Genomic DNA, 25,009 nt, shown 5'->3' on the forward strand with positions numbered 1-25,009 from the left:
AGGAAGCATTCTGACTGTAGTTTTCATAATAACCCACTATTGCTATGTCCTCTCATTCTGCCACTTACTCGCTATCGTTAAAGCAGTGCTTAGGCTGAGTCATGTGGTTCGGTATGTTCTTCAAACCTAGCTATTGTTCCCTGAGAGTGCTATGTTTATCTAATCCAGCTATTGCCCTCAGAGTGCTAATACCAGTCAATAGAAACCAGGTGGAAACAATATAAAAAGCACATCCATATGACACTGATGAAGTGTATCTTAAGGAACTGGGCAAAAGCCGGGATGAGAAATGAGAAGAATGTTATCAGACTTTCTGCTCTGAGCTTCAGACTGTGCAACATTTCAGGCACTGTGGGTTTGTTAAGAGCCTGTGTTTCAGGACACATACTTAGGATCTCATGTATAAAAAAAAAAAATACACTATCATTTTTGACATGCATCTAAATTGGCAGTATAATTAGAAAAAAATGTATCTAAACTGAAGCTCAGTGCCTTGTGATTTCAAAAACTATAGGTGTATTTGTAACTACCCTGTTTTGTTTCTGTAAGCGTTCTGTATGTATTCCTCAAATTAATTTTCATCTTTCATAATCTGATGCTTCAAGATTCCTAAATTACTGAGTATATTATCTCCCTTTTCTGTACATTTCCTCATGCCTTCTGGGCAGATTTCCAGACTGGATTTCATTTTACCCAAGTAATTTGAGACTAGAGCGTGGATTTACAAGAGATGCTGGAAGATTCCTTTCATTAGCAATGGTCAGCACAGAAAGAATCCCACATTACTGAGCAGTTCAGTCAATTAAATTAGGACACTGCCTGTCTGCTACACTCAAAGTTTGAACTAAATAATCAAGGTGGAAAAGGAATACAAATGGTGGCCCACTTAGTACCAGAATGAAAATTTGGCCCCTAGAACTTTCTCTTTTATAATTATGTGATCCAGCATACAGTAACAGCACAATCTATCAAAAAAATTACAGCGGTACTTTACCTATTACTGCATTTTTACTCTCAAACTGTTGATTGGAAGTTGTCTGCTTTGGAGGAATTACCAGTCTAAAAGACAAAAATCACTGTTTCTCTAAATATGGATTATTTACATAAACCTTAATCACAATAATGAAAAATCCTATATTTAAGAAAAGTTACCTGAATTGCATTTGGTTTTGTAAGCGTTTTATTGATGGAACTTGGGCAATTTGTGAGTTATTAGTCCCTGCAGTGTCAATAAGCATCTACAACATAGCAAAAAATTCAAATGAGACAGCATATGAAATTGTCACTTCAACAATATCACTGACTGTGGAAATCCCTTCTTTTAACCACTCTTTAGGGGTCAGGCAACATAAAAACTTTTTTTGCTTTTCTTTACCTACATTTTAACAGCATGATACCCAAAACCACTTCTACAATTTTTTATAGTCTCATTCACAGCACTGATAACTGTATGTAAGTAATTAACTTTTCTGTTGCACAAACAACATTACATAATTTACAAACTTCATCCAGGTTTTCTACTACTGCATCCAGGTTGCTTGAGAACACAGAAGGGGCTGGAGCCAGGCCTGTCTGCACCTCCAAAGGCCAAAGTGAGTATATACATCAGTATGTCTCCTATGGGGATTGAAAAACTGCAGAAAACATGGAAACACTCCCACTCACAGATTTTCATCAGATCAGAAGCCCCAACTCTTTTATGTAGCATGTATTTGTGTCTTAAGGGCAGAGTGGCACTAGGAATCTACGCCTCAGCATCAGATTACACATTATTTCACAGGTGAGCTGCTAGTTCTGTTTTGTTTTCAATTTGCAAAATGTATCAAATTGAATTCAGCTCGGAATGGGGGGCAAAAGGGCTGGTTATGCAGAATCTGTCTGCCATTCAGTTCCTGTAGTTTACAGCAAGCCTTTTCTGAAGCATAGCAACCTTCTTTCTTCCAATCTATTTTTCCTCAGACTATCTTCTTTCCCTTGCTGTCATCACCCTTTCTTAAAGTTCCCTTAACCTTGACTTACTGCTTCCCACTATTCTCTAAATACAATTCTAGGTCCAGATTCCCACCCTCATCTCTGGATTACCCTGGCAACAGCCCTTCCATCATCCTCATCATGTCCAACTCCCTCAGCCAGTCACAAATCAGAATTGCTTGACGTTTCTTCTGGTCTTGTTCCACTTGGTCTACCTATCGCCCTTCATGTTGTCTTATGAAGGCTTCTTCTACCACAGGCTCCACTCTAAACCATTTAGTGATTCGCTCACTTCATCCTTCAGTTCCTTCAAAATTCTTAAAATTACAACAGGTTCTGTTAATTTTTTACTTGACAATTTTTGTTGTTCATTAAAATTTGGTTTTAAATAGATTCAGTGAGGTGTCCCTTATAAAAAAAGAGTTTGGTATAGAAACTTCTGCACAGCAAACAGTTACAAACTATTTATTTCATCTGCCATGGCCTTATCTGAGTACTCCTTTTATACTTTAAAAATCTATTGGTCCTATGAATGCTCTTGCACTTAATGAAATTTTATTAGTGGTTGTCATAACTGTGCAAGTTTTTCCTCCAACTTATTTCTGGATTGGTTTATTGTGTATATATATTTAAGATATTAAGCTGCAATACCCTTCACCTTTTCAAAAAAGTGCCATATAAACTCATTTATGGGTGAGAGATGGAAAATGTAGCTGTGGACTCCTCAAGTGTACAAAGCAATGCTGCTTGTGGTTTTATTCCTCTCAGCCCAGATTTTTGTTTCCGGTTAAACCTCAGAACTGAGTTGTTAACAGCAGACAGTCTTGTATAGCATCCTGCACATGTAGTCTTTTATGAAATCTTTCGTTATGGAGTAGATGGCTGACGATTAATCAGTAATAGAAGATCTTGTTCCTCCTTTGGAATTCCAAAAATTTGCTATATAGAAAGGTTAGTCTAAATTTTTAAAACTATTATACAAAATTAAATTAATTAAATTAATTAAATTGATGGTCCACCTCAAGCTTGGCATTAGAATGCTTACTATGACTACCAGTTGCATTTTGTAAGAACATACATATTTTCAGTTGAATTAGAAACGGCACCCAAGAAAGATTCTATTATGATTACCAGGTAAGAGCAGATTAGCATCCTGGTTACAATGTTAACAAGTTTTATGTAAAATATAATAGTACTAGGTATATTTGAAGTGTTTTAAATTTAAACAACTACATAAAACAGATTATATACTCATCTCACATTTTTATCAGTGGGAGAGCTGCATAACTGTGAATTTTCTGCGAGGCTGGAGGAACTGCTAGTGGCCACTGAAAGTTCCATAGTTTTTTCTTTTTCTTCTCTCCCTAGATTAACAAATATTACTTAACATTGTTAATAAGATTAAGTATCCAAAGCATGGTACTGTTAAACTGAACTTGGGAACAAAGTTTATAAATTTTCCTGTTAATAGAAAGCTAATAGAAAATTATTACAAAATATGAAAGTATCAATCAATTTACTGCAAATAGTTGATTAATATTTACTGTATTCATGTAAACAGTACTAAAGGTATGTTTCAGATTTTTCTGACACTATGCATCAGGTATACCTGTCATGTTACTTTATTCGTTGCACAGATAATAGAGCAATCAGGCATAGAAGATTTTCAGAACATAAAGACAGGTAAGTACCCTACTTCACTGAAAGCCTAGCTTCAGCTATCACAGTAGGATCAGTTCACTAGATTTGTTATCATGGTTTCCATTAATTTACACAAAAACAATCCAAGATCCTCATAGAAAGATCATTAAATACACTGCACCTGTTTCCTTTTGTTGCACTGAGAATCTAACACTCTGTACAGACTGGACTAATTTCTGAGGAATACATGGGATACATAATGGTTTATACTGTTGATGTTTCTCATTTAGCAAAGATGGATGTTCACTCTCTTCAACTACCCTAAAAAATAGTTGAATATTTAATTAACAGTTGCAAAAGAAAGGAAACCACAAAATATAACTGCTTCAAGTAAGTGGAGTTTTCAAGGGAGATGCATGCTGCCAGAGAGGTTCTACTTCTTTCAGCTCCAGCAGTTGATAAAAATTGAAGTTTTCTTTAAATAATATCAGAGAGAATATGACTGAAAGAAGAAGACATAAAGTAGTAATAAGCCAATCATAAGAATACTGCTGACATATTTGTCGGTATCAAAGAAAAGTATTAGTAGTTTGGGGTTTTACACTTTAATTAAGTAGTTCATTACTGTAGTTCTGAAATCACATTTTCACATTTAAAACCACTTTTTCTTTCTCTAAGATTGTCTGGAATACTCACACTATTCATACACAAAAGAGAAACTGTAAGTGTTTTCACTTGTGGAGTAATTATCCGTGTAGGGTAAATAGCCTTTTACAGTGTAGAAAGACAAAGGTTAGCAGACAATGAAGGGTAAAGTGGCTATTTGGCACAGGAACATTTACCATTTTCTAAAATAATGAGTTCTATTTTACTTTCTCTCTGTCATTCCTGCTTAGGCCTCTGTGCTTCTAGCTGCAACATCTGGCTTATAGCTGACTAAACAATGCTATTCAGAACAAATGAAAAATTCAGTCAGTCTTTTTTTCTTCTTGAAATTTACCTTAAATAAAAATAAGATGAAATGTAGGATGCGGTTCATAAGGTAGTGTGGAGTAAAATTAGCAACACTACTGAAAAAATACCAAACTGTAAGCTCTGGTTAAGATATAGGGACCTAACAACACATTAAACTAATATATTACATGCACAACTGTGATCACATAAAACCATGAATGCACCTCAGTCAATAACTCTGATTGAAAGGACTATCTTCACCTGTAAAGTTACATATACATCTAGTGCTTTGCTGGACTAAGACCTAACAAACTATATAAACTATATGGTACCTAATACATCAATCGAAAAAAACAGGAATAATAAAAGACTTCAAAAAATAACTGTAATTCTTTCAGTTACGATAATTATATTATCTGTGTCAAGAATGTGTACTACAGAAAACAAGATGTGCATATAGCTGGTGTATCTTTAAATTCAGATGCAGAGAGTGCAAAAACAAGGAGCAATAAAAACAGCTAAGCACAGAACCCTGGTTAAAACTGCTTCACTTTGTTCAAAATGGCTTATTTGACCACTTTACCACAACCATTCAAAAATTACTTGAACAAGTCTGCCGTTTGTCATGAGTTAGATTGTCATAAACCACTTTTTTACAGAGCTTAGGATGCCAAATAGTGCTTTTAAAGTTCCTAGAGTCAGTTTCCACGTGCTTCTGTAGAGCCTAGCAGACAACTCTACAATTCTAAAAACTCACTTCCCACAAAATAAAGCATTCCTTTACAATGCATATCTATTCAGAAGAATGTATTGATGGCAGAGTTACCAACAGGACTCAGAAGCCCTTAAGACAGTTATTTTTTAAACAAAACCTTCCAAAAGATCCTGCAGTTAAACTTTATACCTATGCAATATCCCTGCTCCCTTCCCTCCCCAAAAACACTATTGAAAAAACCCCATGTGCATCTTCTCTGACATAATTAATAACCACTGAAAGAAAAATCAAACTGCATACTGAAGCTCAAAATAGTCCAAATTGCAGTACCACGTCAGATCATGTCTTCTTTCTCTACTTCATTGTTAGTAGACATCTGAGTAGATAAAAAATCTTTATCTTGATCCATACTGAGAAATTGATAATTTTTTTTTACTAAAGTGCAAAGAACAGAATAGATATCCTTAAATCAAAATCAAATCCCACTTCCTCAGCAGTAGTTTCTTCTTTGTAGCATAATGAACCCAAATATTAATGACTTTATCTTCACTATAGCAATCAAGTGTCTTTAATGTACATATGAAGAATGACACTTGCCACTGTGGTATCTACTAGGAGTCTCTACTAAGCCACACTCAGTATCCTAATCAGGCACATGCCAGCAGGGCCTTTTGGAAGAACTTCTAATAACTAGCTGCCATAATAACTAGTAACTAAAAACTGCCTATTAGGTTCTGGTCAGCACAGGGTTGACTTTTCATATACATTAACATCTAGAAGTCCAGAAACAGCTTTATAAGTATTTTTCCAAGAATTATATTACAAAAACAAACCAGAATTACAGAATAATGGCATTAAGGCGTACTCAAACATTTTACAAAAGTAGAGAGAATGAACATGGTATATGCCAAAGCACAGTTCAAGATGTCAGCCTTTCTATGTAATAAATATAATTTCTAATTGAGAAATCAAGACCAGGGCTTCAAAAGACCTGAGTGCTATTTGGTGACTGATGACAATTCTTGATTTGGAAATTTTAACTATGACACTTGTCAGTGTAACTGGTGAACTATAAAAGCTCACTAATCAGAGAAAACAGCTGGTCTGAGAAGAGGAATCTGTGTTTTGCAGTCAGTCCAATCAATGACTAGCTAGCCAGCAGTAAGTGTTTCAAACTAAAACGTTCCAAGCCTTTTAAAAGAATGGTTACCACTGCCATCCTCGTGACCAAACAAGAATATGTATACCAGCTCCTATTCATTAACTTGCAAGCTGGTTTCTTGTCTTGTAGACCTCTAAAGCATTTCATGGGTAGTAATTTGTATATTTTTCTGCTCAGTGCTTTCATTGTTTTGTTTAGCTCTTTCCCTTGATGCGGCTGTCTTCTCTTCACCCTGGTGTGCATGAGGTCATGGAGATTCACAGTACAACTCTTTCTTCTTGATCTTGATCTTGATCTTGTTCTTCTTGTTCTTTTTTTGTGGCAGAAGATGAAGATATCTCCTTTTTCTTCACAAAGCTCTCTGCTTGGTAGTAACCTTGTAGTGACTGCAGAACAGCTCACAGACTACTGCCTTTGGTACCCAAACTGCTCTTATATTTTTGTACATTGCCTTGAGTCTGCAAAGGTTTTAATCCATATGACTTATCATCTTAGCACATTTTCTGTGTTTTTTTCACAGTATTTATTATCACAGATTAATAATACACCTAATTTTAACATCAGTAGTTACTTAATCAAACACTTCCATGCTTTCTAGTGAAGACTTTTCTTAATACACTAATGCCAAATAGGGATTTTTAAACACAATTTTTATGCCATTTTCTACTAGCCTTTATATCAAGGATATCTTTAACATAAATAAGTTTTAAATTTACTCTAGGAAAAATGTATTAATTAATAATCAGGTTATGGTCTGATACCATATATCACATCAATGCACACATGGAGGTTAAAAGGCAATGTGAGTTAGGATAGTGTAAAACGTTTACAACATCTTGTAACCATGATGCAAGCCATACAATTATTGCTTCAGTAAGAGCACCAAAAAGATCTACTTGTGTGCAATCAAGACACAACATCAAATGGAGGTACAAGCACCTGAAGACTCCAGGACACCAAAGTTTACATACAAATGGCAGGTCTATCAATGTACCCTATAGATTCCTTTCCACAAAGACCCTGATGGAGTGCTTCTTACTCCTCCATGTGCAGAGCATAGATCTCTGCCTTTTACAACAGGTCTTTAATTAGCATTTTCTTTCTGCAGACTGAACCTACATGAGTTTCACCGATAATTCAAAGGGAGTGCTTCCCATCTTGGTTTTTTTTTAACCTAGTCTTAAAATTAAGTGGATTTCTTGCTTCCCTATATTTCTGAGGTCTTATCAATCACAAAAAGCTTACATAAGAAGGTAGAATGGGTGTAAAGGCTTAAACCACCAAAAAAAAGTCATCTGAATAATTCATAGGCCTGTAAGAAGGTATTAAAAACCTAAAAAGCCCCCATGGAAAGGATCTTAGGAATGATTAAGATGACACATTTCTATAGATATAGTCCACTAAATCCCTATTTAAAGCCCTGAAAAGCTTCTTTTTCAAGCACACCATAAAGTAAAATCACTTGGACAAAGTCTTTTGGACATATTTTCAGTTTAAAATGGATTTTAGACTAAAAGCATCAGCTCTAAGGGTGATGTTTCAATGTTCACAAGGACTCCAGATAAGTACAAGATAGTCCTGATCGTGATTTTCAGTCACTGTAATTGAGCTCCAATTAAAGCGAGTCCCAATTGTAAATGACCACTGACTAATTTACTAAGCCAGTAATCCTATGAAACTTTCATTCATGCTTGTTTTTAAGACCTAATTTAAGAGTTACATTTCTAAAGTAGTTCAGAGCTGAAGACAAAAGACATGTGGAACCCTGACTCTTTCTCCCCGAATATGCATTTAGTAATGTATTTTATCTCTGACTGTACAGTCACTGTAGTTGTACTCAAAACTCGTAAAACTATTCACACAGATCTATCGTCAATAGCTGTGAGGAGCAAAGGTTTCTACAAAATACTTGTGAATAGTATGTTTCCATGAAACATACTATTTTTCTTTCTTCCAAGAATCAAAATTTGATACCATCTTAACCTCAAGAAATATAAAACTTTTAAAATTACATTATTAAATCACATGACCAGGGTTAGAAAAGCTTCCCAGTCATTATTTAGCAACAATTTGTGTTTTGTGGCAGTCTTTGTGTAAATGCTGAGATAGTACGCTGGATGAAAGCAAGGGAAAGAAATCATTTTTAAGTGTACCTTTCTTTAAACTCGTTTGGCTTCTCTAGACTTTTCTGATTTTTCCTGTCAATCATTTCAGAATTATTTTGATCTTCTGTAGTCTCTTCAAATGTCTTAAAAGATAAAGAACAAATAAAAATAAAAAAATCTTGAAAAATTAGAGCTACATGCTGCAAATGTTTTGTAAACCTGATAAGCCAGTACACTGTAGTAGAGTTTTTGTAGCCAAGATGGTCTGAAGAAATAAGCAGAACAAGGTTAAACAGAGAGAATATTTTTTGTTGGGCCGACTGTAACAACTGGAATAAACACAGAAGTTTTTGAACACAGACTCTACATATCTATTCAGAACAAGGATCTCCATACGTGGTCTCCTTCACAGTTATAAATAAATTTACTACTGCCCTTCTTACTCTATGTTTATACAGCACATACCACATTAGGAACTTTTGTCTATGAGTGTCAAAGAATGTCACAAAACATAAATAGAAAACACCACCTGTGCACAATACATTTCTATCAACATAAGGCTGGCTGAAGTGGACATGGCTGACACAGCAGGAAATGGCATCCTTGATCATCTGGTCCAGAGAGGTAAAAGTCTCCAGATGTAATACTATAAAACTCACCAAATTTGTTACAATATTCACCTACTGGGCTACTCAGGCTTAGGAGAGACCTTTTGCCTCCTAGCAGAGGAGTGGGTCAAAATGCTGTCTGGACAAAGTCCTCTCTTTTTTTTATTGGAAGACCATCCCTTTGGAATCAGTGCTTCTTCTAGTCAGTGGAACTGAACTCCTGTCTAAAATCAACCAGTTTTATCTCTAAGTATTATTTACCCACATTTGTTGGAGGGAAAAATAAAAAATAATTTACATGATTCTTATTGTAAATCATGTTTAGTTAAACACATTTATATTAACAAATCCTCAAAAAACAGTAGAACTTGTGAAATCTGTATACTCAAGCCCTGGGGCTCACTAAGGAACAGCCTTGCTAGATTTTGAAGTGTATTCTCTGGCCCTCTTGAGCTAGCACAAAAGTCACAGTGACACAGTGCCTTGACGGAAATGATGGTGTAAACGAGGTCAACAGAAAGCAAGCTTTAAGAGTCTTTACATTCATGGACCCCTCTTCTCTAAGAAAACATATGTGATGATATAGAAACATAATTACTAATACTGGAATCATCCTGTTGGTCTGTATGCTTGGAAATACACCATTTTCTTATGTTTTAGAAAATGTAATGGTGGTATATATAACTACATATATAAAATGTATTTATACAGAATGAAGTTAAAATAGTTACCTTTTTAAAAGAATTAATTTTCATTTCTATTTCCTCTGATTCTTTTTGTAGTTCAATGGATTCTTGTGCAGCAACTTCAGCAAGCTTTAACATTTCTTGTGTTTTTTGCCTTGAAAAAGCACTTTCATGTTACGGAACATAGACTGCAACATTATTATTTCAAGCAAGGGAACTATCAGATCCCTGACACCTCTATGCCATAAGTGCAAATGCTAGAGGTGCAGAAAGCTCTGTCAAATCTACATTTCCCAGGCAAATCTTCAAATCTAAATTCAGTTAGGCTTCTCCTCCTTAGTGAAGCATTCTGATGGATTATCATTAAGTGAAATTTTATTTTCTTTCCTCAAAATGCTCCCAGAGACTGAAGAGTATTGTTTGACCTTCCATTTTCTCACAGATAAATGTCAATGCTGCCCCTCTAAACATAAATATATAAATAATTACTATATTTTTTAACAGAAAGTTGTGAAACGTTAATATAAACTTTCTTGCCTGTAAATTTCATAAACACTACAAATCAAGGATACATCCGTAAAGCCCAGTCATTTAGGGATTTAAAAGGAACAGTCTCTGCAGAAATAGAATTTCATTTCAGATGATTAATTCACAAATCCAATTTTTGTTACAAATATGAGATGAACTAATAGATCAGAAGCAATTCTCTTTACTTAGAATACACAACAGAAATAGCAGTGTAACAGACAGTAATGCATTAAAAACAGCACCAAAAAGATATAAAAAATAAATTTAAAATATCGAGAGGCTTGTTCTGAAGTAATTTTAGGACTTTTTTACCCCAAGAAACCCAATAGCAAACTCTCCCTTTCATTCATGTGTTGGAGGAATGAATATTAGTATGTATATCTAAATTCTTGTTCAAAGTCTCAGTTTGCTACAGAATTTTTTCCTAAAAATGGTGTAACAAAAAGAAGACATTTTTATTAGTTTAAGAGAAACTGTGGAAAATTAATTAGAGGGTTTCTGTGCAGCACTTTAATGTGCAGTGCACTACCAATAGGGTTCACTGTAAAAGCATTGATAATAGTAGTACCCAGAACATCCAAGCAACCATCTTCTTTCAATTTATATTTTTCAAACTGTTTCAAAACTCTGTTTTGGATTTCTTCAAGCTCTTTCTTCTTTTTGTAATACTCCTGTGCAAGAGCAGTTTCTGCATATTTTTCACGGTGTTGCTTCAAAACCTCTTTATACTGGGTTATGTAATCCTGATACATTTTCCTATAAAAATACATGTCATATAATTATTTTCTCATGAAGCCATTGTTTATAAGGAAAAAAACTATTATTTTATGGCATCAGCTCAATCAGACTTGCTGCTTTCCTGGAAAAAAGTCAGATTACATTTAACATACCACTATTTGGCTATATTTTTTTATCTTCCATCTATTTTCAAGGAATACTATGCTGTATGTAACAAAGAATACACTTATGATGTAAAAACCACTCAAACCTCACTGTTCAGAAAGGAATGTAGAGCATTCCATATTCAAAGGCAGCCTGGCAGATGACAAATATTTTTTCCCTGTGTAATTATCACGAAATTCACTGCAAGACAAATTCTCTGTTTGTGTATATTGGCACAACTCCACCAGTTTCAGCAGAGCTGTATCAAACACAGTAAAAGAAAATTTGGCCTAGCATCCCGTATCTAGAGCAGTCTGATGCATCACTGGACTAAGAGCTAGCTCCAAGGGGATGCTGGGTAATGTGTCTGACTCAGGGAAGACTTAAATACACACATTAGTTACGCTAAAACAATAGGACTGTTCATGGTTAAGATTAAGAAATACTTAAATGTTTAACTGGCAAAGAGCCAGAATGCTCAGCTTCTTGTAGGCCTGCCCTCTAAATTAATGTTACATGAGTATAATTTCACTGACATCATGTGAGTACATAGCTACAAATTATTAAAGTAGGTAACATCAATTAATGTTCAAGACATTTTTAAAACTTTAAATCGGCTTTTGAAAAAATTGCACTATATAAATAAACAACAACTATAACAAGTAATAGAAGGTAACTCATCATGTAAAGCTGAAAATTGATCAATATTATGTTTGGAAAGAAAAGAAAGAAAAGTGCTGTTGCACAGAACAGCCATCCTCTTATGTTAAATCAATTGCAGTGACTACACTGGAAAAGACTTTTTTTTTTCAGGGTTTCTCATTCAGGCAAGGAATTTACACGATAGATTGTTAATGACAGATCAAATATGCAACTATCTCTTTGGGATGAGTCTTTTATTACACCAATAATGCTGTTAGGCATAACTTTTATTACAGGTAATTTCCAGTACAAAAAGTAGTATCTTTTGGGAAAGCTGAATAATTAAAAATGCAAACAAGAAACTGGTTCCAGTTCTTAATGTCACACACAGATAATCTAAGTATAGACCTGCAGGAAGTCTGTATTTCCCACATAAAAAAGAGTTAACTATTAATAGTTTTTTAAATTATGAATAATAACAACCAGTGCCCAGTGACTGTATTTCTCTCTTCATTTGAAAGCAAAAGCTTAATAACTGCTCAAAAATAAATTCAAATGTCATTTTTTTGAACGTTGACATTCTATGCCCTTATTCCTGAAAAAAAAAGAAAAATTTAGGCATATGCAAACTACTTAATAAGAGTTTGATGGTTAGCGTTTATGCAGACGGCACATGTTTATAAAGAGATATCACAGCTACAGACACCCATCATATATCATTAACACAGAGTAGTCATTTAACTGAGAAAGAAATATTACACAAAGTTGCTTGATATTAGAATATGCCAACATAAGGTGAAGGAAATGTCACCCTCTAGGAAAAGGTTATGTGAGCAGTACAGACAGGCAAATTTTAAAATATTAATTTATTAGTACACTTGTAGATAAGTCAGAAAATGTTTTAGGAAAAAAATCATGATGCATAATAGCAACTAATGCCAGAAACCCACATGTTTACCTGCACCATGAATAAAGCGTACCTTGAGGAACAGCTCTCACAGCTTACAAAGCATATAGTATTTCCCTTTAAAGAATAAGTTTTATCTCAAACTGCTATTAATCACTTAGATGCAGCATGACTGAAAGGCAAACACTGCTGACTGCTCACTGGCTAACCCAGGCAATGAAAGAGAGAAAAATGTGTGTCCAAATTCAATAGTAGAAGCTTCTGCTCTTACCAAAGGAAAACAAAAGTTACAGGAACAAGAAAGTAAAATCGTAATTTTCAGATAAAACTACACTCCAGGTACTAGTTCCTGTTAAATTGACTGAAGTTCAATAAACCTGTTTAGGGGAAAGAAGTTTAGATCAACACTGTGAAGCCAAGGAATTGACCTTTCCCAAACTTCTTGTAGAAAATTACATTTATCTATTTATTTTTCTGCATGGGTGGTCAGGGAAATCTAAGTTTCTTGATTTGCCGAATATCTGTGTACACCGTACAAAATTTCCCAGGTATGAAAGATGGAAATATTCAGTTCTATTTAATTTAATAGATGCTACAAACAATAACTGAGCAACAAAGAAATCTGCTGATATACAATTGCAAATAAATTTTTAAAATACAAATAATTTATTGTAGCAGATATGTTTCAAGCTTCTGAAAATCATCCTCAAACTTTACACTCCTTTCCCAAAATTTATTTTCCATAGATTAATATTTATGGACATGTAGAGTAGAGTAGAGTAGAGTAGAGTAGTCTTGAGAAATCATCATTATTTTAAATATTTTTTCTGAAGAAATTCACATCCCCCAGTTCGTGCAGTTAAACATAGGCTATTTAGAGTTCAGCACTGTTCACATTAAAGTCATTAGAAAAAGTTTTAATCTAATGACAATGGGAAAAGCACAGCACCCACAAAACCCCTGAACATCCTGTGGGTAGCTATTTATTCCTCTTTCTTTCTTCATATCACTTATTTTCAGGATGAACTTCCAGTTCACAGAAGCGTTTTTATATGTTCTTGAAACCAATAATAATGAAAAAATATGGAACGCTCTTAAAACTTCCATAATAAGTGCCTAATTAAATGCAAAGTGATCTGCCCATCTTTTTAAAACATCTTCCCATCTAAAGTATATGTCCTCAGTGCCTCCAGATGCCAGGCTAAAAAGCACATTCAGCTCATAAAGTTCCAAATGTACTTATTTTTCTTTCTAATTGAAATATTCAGAATTTGCTGAATGCACATCTTACTGTTTTGAATATATCATCAAATGCTTCAGTACAGGACTATATTTGAGAGACCATTTCTGTAAAACACACAAATTAAATTTATTTTATGATTTATAGTCATGATGTTTCATAATTAAGCTCAGGAAAACGATCAAACACTTTCATGATGGAATTGAAACTAGTTATCTAAAGAAGCAATTTAAAAGTAATGCTTCTTTGGTTTGTCAGCTCGAATTAGTGAAAGCCAAAATGGCTTAATCATATGGTCATAGAAAGCCAATTTAGCCTTATTTTTCACCAAATATAGAGCTCTGAACAGGAAGAAGACAGATAAGCTACTAACTGAGTTAATTAAAGGCTATCAGGCACGTTATTTGTGCTGTCTTGGACAACCGACAAAAAAAAAACCACTTTCAAAACAATCAAAGTCCACATTTTAAATTACCTAAAGTTACACTCTAAATTGGTATTTAGATATCTAGATAGGTCTGCCATGATTTTTTCACCATAGAGCTAACCAACTTCTTCCCCTTCATAAGCGGATCAGTAAAGGTGAGCAACCTCTCTAAAATGAAGATTAGTTCTACCTGAGTGTTAAATAGAATTTCAGAGGATTAACTTGGCACACTGCATTTTGAAGATTTCAGTGAAAATCTTCATGGACTGTTTTTTATTCCATATAGGCAGCTACATTGCACAACCACTCATTTCTTTAAAATGAAGAATCTAACTAATGAAAATGAAACAACTGAAATGACACTTACAGAACAGAATTGAATTTGCAATTAATACTCACTAGAATCTTACCTGCAACCGGTCTTAAAATGGTTTTGGACAAGGCTTTCCTGAGTCACTCATACTGTTTTTCAGGATCTAATACTGAATTTGCATGCTTTGTGGTTACTTTGAAGAACACACAGCAGTATACAAAAACTTGATTTGTATATTCTGATAATCATATGCAATTCATACTCATAAATAAATAAAATCATAAAATTATGTGAATGTTTCTAATAGTTATCTTACTTAGTCCATATACGAATTTAAAGGCTTAGGTTCAATTAAATGATGCTTCTGAAAAAAACATAAAACCTGTGTATTTTCAAAAGAATCTCCCCAAACCTGAATATCTGAAACCACTGAAATCACAGTATACTTGAAAATGTGTCATAATAATGGTAAAAAAATCATTTATAGCTAAAACTTGTGTATGGTCTCATAAATATGCTCTGATATTTCATATTTCTGCCAAAGCTGAAACATCCATTGCTTTTATTTCTTGAGCTTTTCTTGAAATTGTAGGCAACTGAACAGTGTTCTGAAAAATTATAATAGGTATTTGGGAAGCAATTGTATTTGAAGAAGCCATATTTTATCCTATTCCATTAGTAACTACAAAATAACATATGACCTCATAATAATGTAAAACAAAAATTCTTTTAATTATTCACTTATATTATCCTGAAAAGTTTACAGCAATTTTTTGATGCAGACTGCACTACCTTTGCTAAGACAGGTTAATAGGTACCACTACCAGAAACCTCATCTCACATGATGATAGATACCTCTCATTTTCTACAGCTTCTTGTAAAGCTTCAACTTCATTTTTCAAATATTCTTCATGCTTATTAAGAATTACATAGGTGGGCTTCCAGCTGTGGAGAAAGTAACAAAAAAAAAAAAGTCATAGAAGTGGTCTTTCCTAATAAAAAGGCATTCAGAAGTGAAGATACCAAGTTACTTTAGCTAGCTTACTACAATAAATAATTAATGTTCTGAAAGTCAAAACATAAACAGGTTTAGTATAAAAAACTTTTACATGCATACATTTATTTTCTTAAGATTTTAAAGCTGCAAATTCAAGAATATACATATATAGGATTAACAAAGATTATAAAGCATTTTTTAAGAAATAGAGTGAGCTTCACAAATTTTTGAAGCCTAAGGCTAAGCAATTAGGCATCTCAATTCACATATTAGGCACTCAGAACAGCATCATCAGTAAATCCTTTAGATATGTACGATTTTCTTGGAGGTGCATACAGTTTCATCAATGCCACCAGCACCTGTCTCATACCTAAATGCATGCAGCAGTGACAGACAAACTCAGAATTTCCTCCATTTGACAAGCAAGTCCTGCTCAGAAAACAGACAGAAAGAGATTGCTATCTTTCAGTACAATAGCCCGGACACTGGGAGCACTGGCCTGGCAGTCTGAAGTCACAGGTCTACATACCACCTCTTACTGACTACATCTGACCTCACATTCTGCCCCTACAGGAACACACCAGCTAATAGTTAATAATAATTAACGGCAGATGAGAACTGAACTTCAGTTGCTGTCAAGTAACATTCTTTTCCACCTCTAAGTCATCATCCACACATATTTTCATATTACATGCAGTTGGTATCTGGCTATATAGTATGTCCAATGTCCACACTGTTAAATGCACCCATTCCAGAAACCTGTCTCTCACACAAAAGGTGCTGAGCAGCTCGTACCCAGCTCATAACTGGATTCCTCTAGAGCAAACTGATGGGTCCACATTCTGTGATACTTAGCCTGGATCTCCTCTCATGTGGCTCCCCTACAGCTCTGAAATACAATTAATCCATTCTTTGTTGTTTACATTTCTGGAGCTTCCTATAATGTAAGAGCTATGATGCAGCCCACCAAAGTGGTTTTCTTGCAGCAGGATGCTGTAGATTGAACTGAAGGCACAGCTACTTCAGGAAATACACGAAGGACTTACAACTAATAAACTAATAGTACTTTCTCAACATCCAGGTATTAGAGATGCCTCTTCCTTGGATGGGAACTCTATAAAAACATGCAGAAAAATTTTCTGGTTCAAGTGAAATTCAGACATGACCTTTAAGAAGAAAGCATTCTGTCTGAAAAATGATGGTGTAAGGAGCACGAGCCATCCAGGCCTGGAGGTCTCCCACCCACCTTTCTGAGGTAACAGCTATCAGAAAAGACATTTTCACAGAAACTAATAACTGAACAGATGGCCAGGATGTTGCTCAGTTAAAGATGGTAAGAAACAAATTCAGAAGCTTCCGGTGCATGGAGCCTCCAAACAGTGAGTAATACCTTAATAAAGCTTAACAGACACCAGTGTTGTGAGATGAGGGAAAGAACAAAAAAATTACTGAAGTCTGCTGAGGTAAATAGTGGATGTGCTACTGACAAACACTGCTCATTCAGAGAGAATAACCTCTGTAATGACAGGTTGTCAGCAGGCAACTTCTGAGATGCTGGGAGCTGAGGTTCAAATGATGACCAAACCATCTGAACAGACTGGGCTAGAGTAGGACAGTGATCCTATTTCCAATTTAAAAAATCACATACTCCCTCCAAGGAAACCTTCTATGGAAAAAATTGGCACACCCTCTCTCTAGTCAGGGCTTAAAGTGATCAATAAATTGGGCATTCGTCCAGAATGCAAGGTACCCTAAGGCAACACAGACATCTACAATGAAGTTTGAGTGGAACTATCTGTCCCAGGAGATGTACACACAAACCCCAATTTTAGGAACACATACACAGATATTATCAAACACTGAAGAAATAGAATGAAAAGTCCGTAAGGACTGAAGAGACTAAGTGAATCTGGAACAGCAGAGATACAGTTACATTTAAAGAATTACATCACCGAGGAGGAGGGGAGAAATGACAATACAGAACAAGGCTGCAATTGAACAAGGCAAGTAATTCATTACTGGACAGGTGAGAGCAACTGAGGACGTATGGTTCTCTTTGCACTATGTATTCATGAGCGGGGTAAGCAAAGGGCATTTCTGGATGTGAGTATGCCCTGTGTTTCAAAACTGGAGAGTTTGTAGCGTGCAGTCTCATGAAGGATGAATGTGCATTTGGACAATCACTCCAAAGGTGGAATAAAATAGAGGCTTTAGTAACAGCTAACTTAATGCAATTTCCATCAAGGAAATAAATAAAGAACAAAGACCTGACAATTAATTTGCTGAACTGAAGTCCAATAACCTTAAACAAAAAATAATGTGCTCCAGGCGGTGAGACAACACAACATACAATCAACATTTATAACAGCAGTAAAGTTTGTCAACAAAAAAGCTGAATGAGAAATTGCAGCACACATTCAGGATATTTAGCACTATTGGCACAAATTATTTGACACCACTGGTGATTAAAACTGTAATTACAAAATGGTACTTCACCATATCTATTGCAAATTCAGCAGAAAGCTGAATTTTAAAGGGTCATATTTTTTAAAAAGTAGAAACCAACATACTTATATACTCATATAAAAATGTACTGGCACACAAACACTGTGATCTTCTACTCACAAAACTCTATGCCTTTCTTTGGAGGAAGAAAAACAAGCAATGAAAAAGTCATAGAGCTTTTAATAATCAATGTACAAACCATGTTGTGTGTTACATTTTGTATTCACATCTATTCTGTGGACATGCAAAAAATGCATAGTACAAGAATACTGTTTTGTAAACACAACAAGGTATACAAGATTCACATAGCTCCTCTACTGGAGGAGTTTGCTAAAGGCATCACTGCTTCACAGAAGTTCTTGGTAGCTATCACATTTATTTGTACTTCCTTTCATCAGCTAGGGTATAAAGATGTCTTTATCCACGCTAATCTGAAAGCAATAAAAATACCCTGTAGATTAACTAGTAGGACAAGACAACAACTTCTTTTCCGAATTGGCAACATTCTGAGTTCATATGGCTTTTTTTTTTTTTTTTTATTTCCATAAAATCTCACCATCCTTAAACCCAAATTTAAAAAATAGAAGAGAAACAATAATATTGGAATAGCAGTATTTCACCACTTCTTACTGTTCTGAGATCAACATTCCTAGTGTGAATCATTCAAGTAACTTAAGTATTAGAAAAATGTCATCACTTGTCTAAAAATATGTATTTCTTTTTGTGCCTTCAGTTCTTTGTTACATAGATCAGTATGGATTTATTTAGAAAACACAGTAGTATCCTAACACACTTGTCTCATATATCATATTTTCTGTAGACTTGTTTAATATAACAATCCCGCATTTTGTTCCAGGTCTTCAAACATGCTTCAATATACTTACGATGCCTAGTAATCCAGACATAAAGTTGTTTCTTTGAGAGCTCTGTTGAGCATTACTGGCAATTAATCAACTATGAGGGGGATTGTGACTCCAAAGCAATATTTGAATATACAAAACCAACATTAGAATCATGTCCTGTATATAGGGAGAATCAACTAGAATAAATTTTAGAAGTTTAAGATGATTCCACTGTGTAAGTGCTCTAATTGTCTGATCTTATATATAGCTAGGGCTTGTGTCTTGTAGTTTTCAGTATGTCGTTAAATGACATTTTCAATAATTTAAGACACAAAGTCTCTACTCTTCTGCAAGCATTGTCCTTCTGTGAATACATGTATTCATTAATGAGTCACTTCTCATTTTCAGTCTCTTTACACTAATGCCATTAATTATTCTTTGTAGGACCTGAGCCAAAACCCATTGAATTCAATGATTAAAACTTAGATCAGATCCTGAGTTCTACCTTTAATTTTTTATTTATTTGCATCATTTAACAATTTGTGACTGGTAAACAGATGTGCAATTTCGAAAGATATCTAAGAGAGTCATGTGAGTGGTTTCAGAAACTTAGAAAAGTGTTAATTTTATACTGCATTAGAGGCAAGAATTTAAGGTAAAGGAAAATCAGACTTTTCTTGTCAATGTCAAATCTTTTCCTAACTCTTTTTTTATGATAAAGCTACAAATCAGCATGGTATGGCAATTGATTCAAACAGCTAACCACTACACCCACTTCATTCACTAATGATTGCATTCTTCTGTTTTCAGAAAGTTCAAAATAAACCTAGAAATGACCTTGATGCTATATTTATTTCTTTCTCTATTCTTAGAAATGCCCACATTCTCCATTTGCACCCTAAAAAAATAATTTCAAATATATGTTATAGACATTTTTAGTCCAGTACTTATCTTTAGGTATAGAATTGCAAGAAAACAAAATGGATAGAATTTGCTAGCAAATCATCGCTTCAACTGCCAAGGAACTAGACAGATTGTGGAGAGATGAACACTGCACAGAAAAGACAGGGTTATATTATCTGGGCCAAACTCTCTGTATTGCCAATATGGATTTGCCTTTTAGCTACCCATGCAAACACCTGAAATTTTCATTTTTAAAAATTAGATATTCCATGTCGTCAAGGAAAAGCTCCTTGTAGCCAAATTCCTGCTTGAGCAACTTTTAATTACTAAGATCCAAAAGTGATCTGCATTTAAAACTTCCACTAATAATCTGATTTTTTAAAATTCTGTGAAGAAAACTGTGAACTGCAGCCCACTGCATTCATCAAAACAGTGTGCCTAGAAGAACAATTTTGTACTCTGCAGTAAAAATTATACCAAAATCTGCTAGTAGAAGTATACACATATCTGTATGTAGAGACAGCTATGACATCTTAGGAGAGAACATGTATAGAACAAAAAGTAACGTTGAAAATGTTGTGAACAAAGAACAGAAAGATGCTTCAATTTCAGGAAGCCAGATTCAGAATTAAGCAAAGAACATAATGAAGCCCTATTCTCACTGATAGGGATAATTTTTTTAGTTTAAAAAAATAACTTTTTTTAAAGCAGTATTCTTAATAATGTTCAAATTTGACAGAACTCAGGTGCATCCAAATATAGAAAAAATGTTTCTGTTACCTTACTACTTGAATACTTTACCATGCAGCAAAGACAGTACCCATGATCTCTGAAAACTGTTGATTCTAATAGAAAACTAAACCGAACATAAGTGTAGTCTGTTTTTCTATAATTTACTTTTTGAGGGGATGGGTAATACTGCAATTTTTGTACCTGATGATTTGCAGATTGAAAAAAAATAGAAGAATACTAAAGTTTTCTTTAACATCACTCCTTTCAGAACACATACACAAACACTTTTACACTACTTCCTCGCTGACTTTCTTAATGCCACCATAAGTCAAAGTTCGGGCTATATTATACTTACACATTAGAGCTCTCCTTACTACTCTGATTTTGCTTGTGCAAATCAGCAATTGCATCACTGCTGTGATTTATATTTTCCTGCAACCTGGAGATTTCATTGTTTTTTTCTGTGATTTTTACAGTATACACTGAAATAAAAAATAAATTTTAAAGGAAGCACATGTATTTTCAACATATCCAGGAAATAAAAGGTCTACTTTCAGAATGATTAAACATTTCTTCCAAAATACTTAATCTCGATAGTGCCAGACAGCCTGCAATTAAGCAAAGCAACCACAAAGTGAGTCAAAAATTTAGGGATTTTCAACTGTGTGTACTTTAATTATCATCTAATATTGTGAGATTAACTTCAGAAGAAAAAAATTCTTTGTGCTGTTTCTGCATTCCAGTCTATATAAAACTGAAGCAACTTAGTGGTAGAAAGCAAAGCACTCTTAACAGTTAGAGCTGACTTATTTTTTTTGCAGTCCACAGTGTCTGCGGGTACTAGAAACACACAGATACAGGGAAACTGGAGTGTAAACCACTTTGTCCTTGGTAATGCTTGTAACAGGGAAGACTGATAGAAGTACAAAAGTTGCTTGAGACAAAGGTCTCTTTTAATCATTTGTTTTCTTTTAGAAAAGTCCAGAAATACTTTTTTTTTTTTTTTTTTTTTTTTTTAATGGGAAAGATGACTACAAGAAGGGAAACATAAAAACATCACTAAAGGTATATAAGCAAATTATCACTACAAACAGAAACAAACGAACTAAAATAAAAAGAGAATTTACTCAAGATGGGAATGTGTAATGTATGATAAATTAATACAGGAGACAGGTTAATTAAAGCACACTGTAACAACAAATTCTCAAGTAGTATGGTATTTGCATAGATTCTTAAGGCAGATTCTTAATTCTGCCTTTTCTAACAGCAGACAGCTGACACATTTTCTGAATAAGTGGTTAGTAGAAAATCCATATTGTTGAACAAGATCAGTGTTCTCTTTCACAAGTAAAAGCTGAGAGAGCTTTCGCGCATGCTCACGTTGCAATACAATAGAGCACAACTAGGTGCACATTTTTTCCTCTGTGCTCTTCTTATTTTTTCATACAAGGTTTCAGACTTATTAGTGCCAAATTATGCCTTGCCATCTCTACTTTTCTGATGTGATATATGGCAAGGTTGGTGGCCCTATACAGAAGTCAGTCACAGACATCCTGCCCTTCTCATATACTTAACCAGGAAGGGCATCTTAGTTATGCAAGATGTATCTTGAGTTGTTTGAATTACTGCTCTAGAACTTCAGGTAGTCCTAAAGTTTGGGTCTGGCTTTGCAGTACTTGCTCTATATTCACTTTCAAGGCCAACTGCATTTATACCAGAAAAAAAAACACTTCTCAGAGAGAAACATCAGTCAGTGAAAAGGAAAAGATACTCAATGTATTTTAATATCTTGAGTTATCCTGAATATCTTCAATAGCTTAATATTTTCAATATCTTAAGTCAGTAACTTGCCTTTACTTATCATGAAGCATAACTATTGGACAATTGACATATGCTTCATTTCTGTAAAAAAGAACAGGTGTATTTGGAAGTATTCTACAGATGACATCTTGAGATTTACCAAGATATAATGTATCTAGTTTAACACAATATGTATTATATAAGCACAGCTATAAATTTGACATTTCATTTAGTATTTTCTATAGATCAGCACCTCTGTGACAAGTGTGAGTTGTTCTACTCACCCTTTGCTTTCACAAGGACCTTGTGAATGAGAATCATCTCACCCAACTTTACAATGCAGGCACCTACTTCAGAACTGGACACCCATGGCGACAGCTACCCTCAGTGGAGACAAGCAGACATTTTTAAAGCTTACCTTCTCTAACCTACTTTAAACTCTTTCTTCAGGATAAGACAAATCACACCCTAAAAGTGCCTATTTCCCTCCACTGGTTATAAAGGGACTGTAGCCAAAAAGACTGATGAATCTCACACTAAAAGTCCAAGGCTGAGTGCTACAACTCTTCCTCTGCCAAGTAATAGATGAAATTAATTCAGTGGAACTATTTCTGGGTAAGTTTTTGAAGGATTTAACCCAAACTTTTAAAAGTCTGAGCGCTGGTTGTGAGTTCATACATATTTAGATATCTCTGAACTGAACACACAAAGAGCTACGCCATGTTACTACACAGCCTCTGGATTTTCCCTGAAGGCATGCTCATCTACCATAAACTTGCATAAATGTTAAGATAAACCTCAACTCTAAGATTCAGTTATGTGACTGAAGAGTTAAAATATAAATTCTAGTGTACCAGATTTAGTGTTACAGATGTTTTAATGTTAGGATGCTTCAATTTAATGTAAATAAACTTGATGAGTAAGCACTTGTTTGGACATATCAATCAAGATTATCAGAAATGTTGCCATTAAGAGGAACACCAATTAGACCAGAATTCTCTCTTTATTTCTCCTAGACTAGTTTCTCTACCACGACTATTCTCGTGAGTGAGTGATTCCACACAGTAGCATGGTAAAAAAAAAAAAAAAAAAAAGAGTCCAGACCTAAGTCCATAATATTATGCTGGGTCTGTAAGTCCTGGGGGGAAAGAATTTGATGTGGAATAAGACTTTCTCATTGGCTTTACTGGTTTGTACTTCAAATAAAATTACCAGCTGTTTGATTGAAAAAAAAAAAAAGAACTAGACTTGAGTAGGTAGTAGCAACTGAGAGAACTTTCATTATTTTAAGAAAATAGAAAGAGAGAAGAAGCAGTGAGGCAGAGGTCCAAATCTGGAAAGAACAAAAAACATGAAGAAAGGGAGGCAAGTGGCAGATGTATTGAGCAAGCACAGCTGAACCAAAGAACTGCCAGTGACTGTGAGGAGCTACAGAGTAAGAGCAGGAAATGGCGCGGCATGAAACTGGCTGTCCATGAGACAGCTGAACAGCGTTAGCTAAAAGTCGCAAGGAAAAGCAAAGTCTGCTAAGGAGAATGAACAAGTATTGATGGCAAAAGAGGAGGCAGGGTGAGAGCAGGACACGGGACAGCTTGCATTATAAGGCTTGCTTCCGCCCCTGAAACACAGAACATGTACCAGAAGTAATGAAACAAAAGCAGTGTGTTCAATGTCTAATAAACTGATAATTTATCACTACTCACGATTTATCTGTTGTTTCACGTGTTCCTTAGCATAAGAAGTTTGTTCTAGCTGGAAAACTAAGAAGAAGGTTAACACTTTTTCATATATATATATACAAATATATATGAGTTGAGCTGTGAAACAAATGTGTGTTGTGCAGCATTAATTGCACACTGATTAACAAATATTTTAACAAACTATCTAAACGGCAGTTTTACTAATTAAATAGCTGTTAGCACCCCTCTCCTTAACCTCACAGCTAACAAAACATTATGTATGCAAACATCAAAACCTTAATATTGTAAATTTATTTGAAGTTAGCGTAACTGTTTAAAGCAGAAAACATCGCAATATGTACTGCATTAGCAATTGTTAATTTAAAAATATTATATAATGACCTACCAAACTTGAGCAGAAGTTCATCTAGGTTGCTCAAAAGTCTGTCACTCATTGTGTAAGCTACAAAAGAAAAATGCAATTCAATGATTTACACAGTCAAAAGCTTTATTGATGCAATAAACAAGTCAAAATAGCAAGACAATACCATACATGTTAAGATAAAAGGGAAAAAAAAAGTTTTCACTGCATTTGTTTTAGTATCTAAACCACTTTAGTGGAACCAAATTTCTCACCGATAGCAGTAATGGACTCAGTGAAAACTCTAAACCACAGTTAGGAAAAAGGAGGTATATAATTTAGGTAAAGCTTTGTTCCTGGAGCAGTTCTGTCTTTGAGAGGCTTATTGTCCTTAGACGGTATGAAGAAT

The 25,009-nt window shown here is 34.6% G+C and overlaps 1 protein-coding gene across 1 annotated transcript in view; it reads right to left on the bottom strand.

The window, feature by feature from the left end:
- C6H14orf39 (chromosome 6 C14orf39 homolog) overlaps positions 1 to 24,697 on the bottom strand; it is a 30,045-nt gene extending 5,348 nt beyond the window's left edge. The window contains exons 1-12 of the mRNA XM_074909186.1: positions 24,646 to 24,697; positions 24,264 to 24,320; positions 21,116 to 21,242; positions 15,637 to 15,726; positions 10,939 to 11,126; positions 10,415 to 10,457; positions 9,888 to 10,008; positions 8,597 to 8,691; positions 3,794 to 3,933; positions 3,232 to 3,335; positions 1,153 to 1,238; positions 995 to 1,059 (exon numbers count right to left, since the gene is read on the bottom strand). Of these exons, the coding sequence (XP_074765287.1) occupies positions 995 to 1,059; positions 1,153 to 1,238; positions 3,232 to 3,335; positions 3,794 to 3,933; positions 8,597 to 8,691; positions 9,888 to 10,008; positions 10,415 to 10,457; positions 10,939 to 11,126; positions 15,637 to 15,726; positions 21,116 to 21,242; positions 24,264 to 24,320; positions 24,646 to 24,694 (1,165 nt within the window). The 5' untranslated portion in view covers positions 24,695 to 24,697. The remainder of the gene's footprint in view (positions 1 to 994; positions 1,060 to 1,152; positions 1,239 to 3,231; positions 3,336 to 3,793; positions 3,934 to 8,596; positions 8,692 to 9,887; positions 10,009 to 10,414; positions 10,458 to 10,938; positions 11,127 to 15,636; positions 15,727 to 21,115; positions 21,243 to 24,263; positions 24,321 to 24,645) is intronic.
- Between the last annotated feature and the right edge of the window lie 312 nt (positions 24,698 to 25,009).

The sequence above is a fragment of the Athene noctua genome, chromosome 6, assembly GCF_965140245.1.
Source record: "Athene noctua chromosome 6, bAthNoc1.hap1.1, whole genome shotgun sequence".
In the NCBI taxonomy this organism is placed as follows: Eukaryota; Metazoa; Chordata; class Aves; order Strigiformes; family Strigidae; genus Athene; species Athene noctua.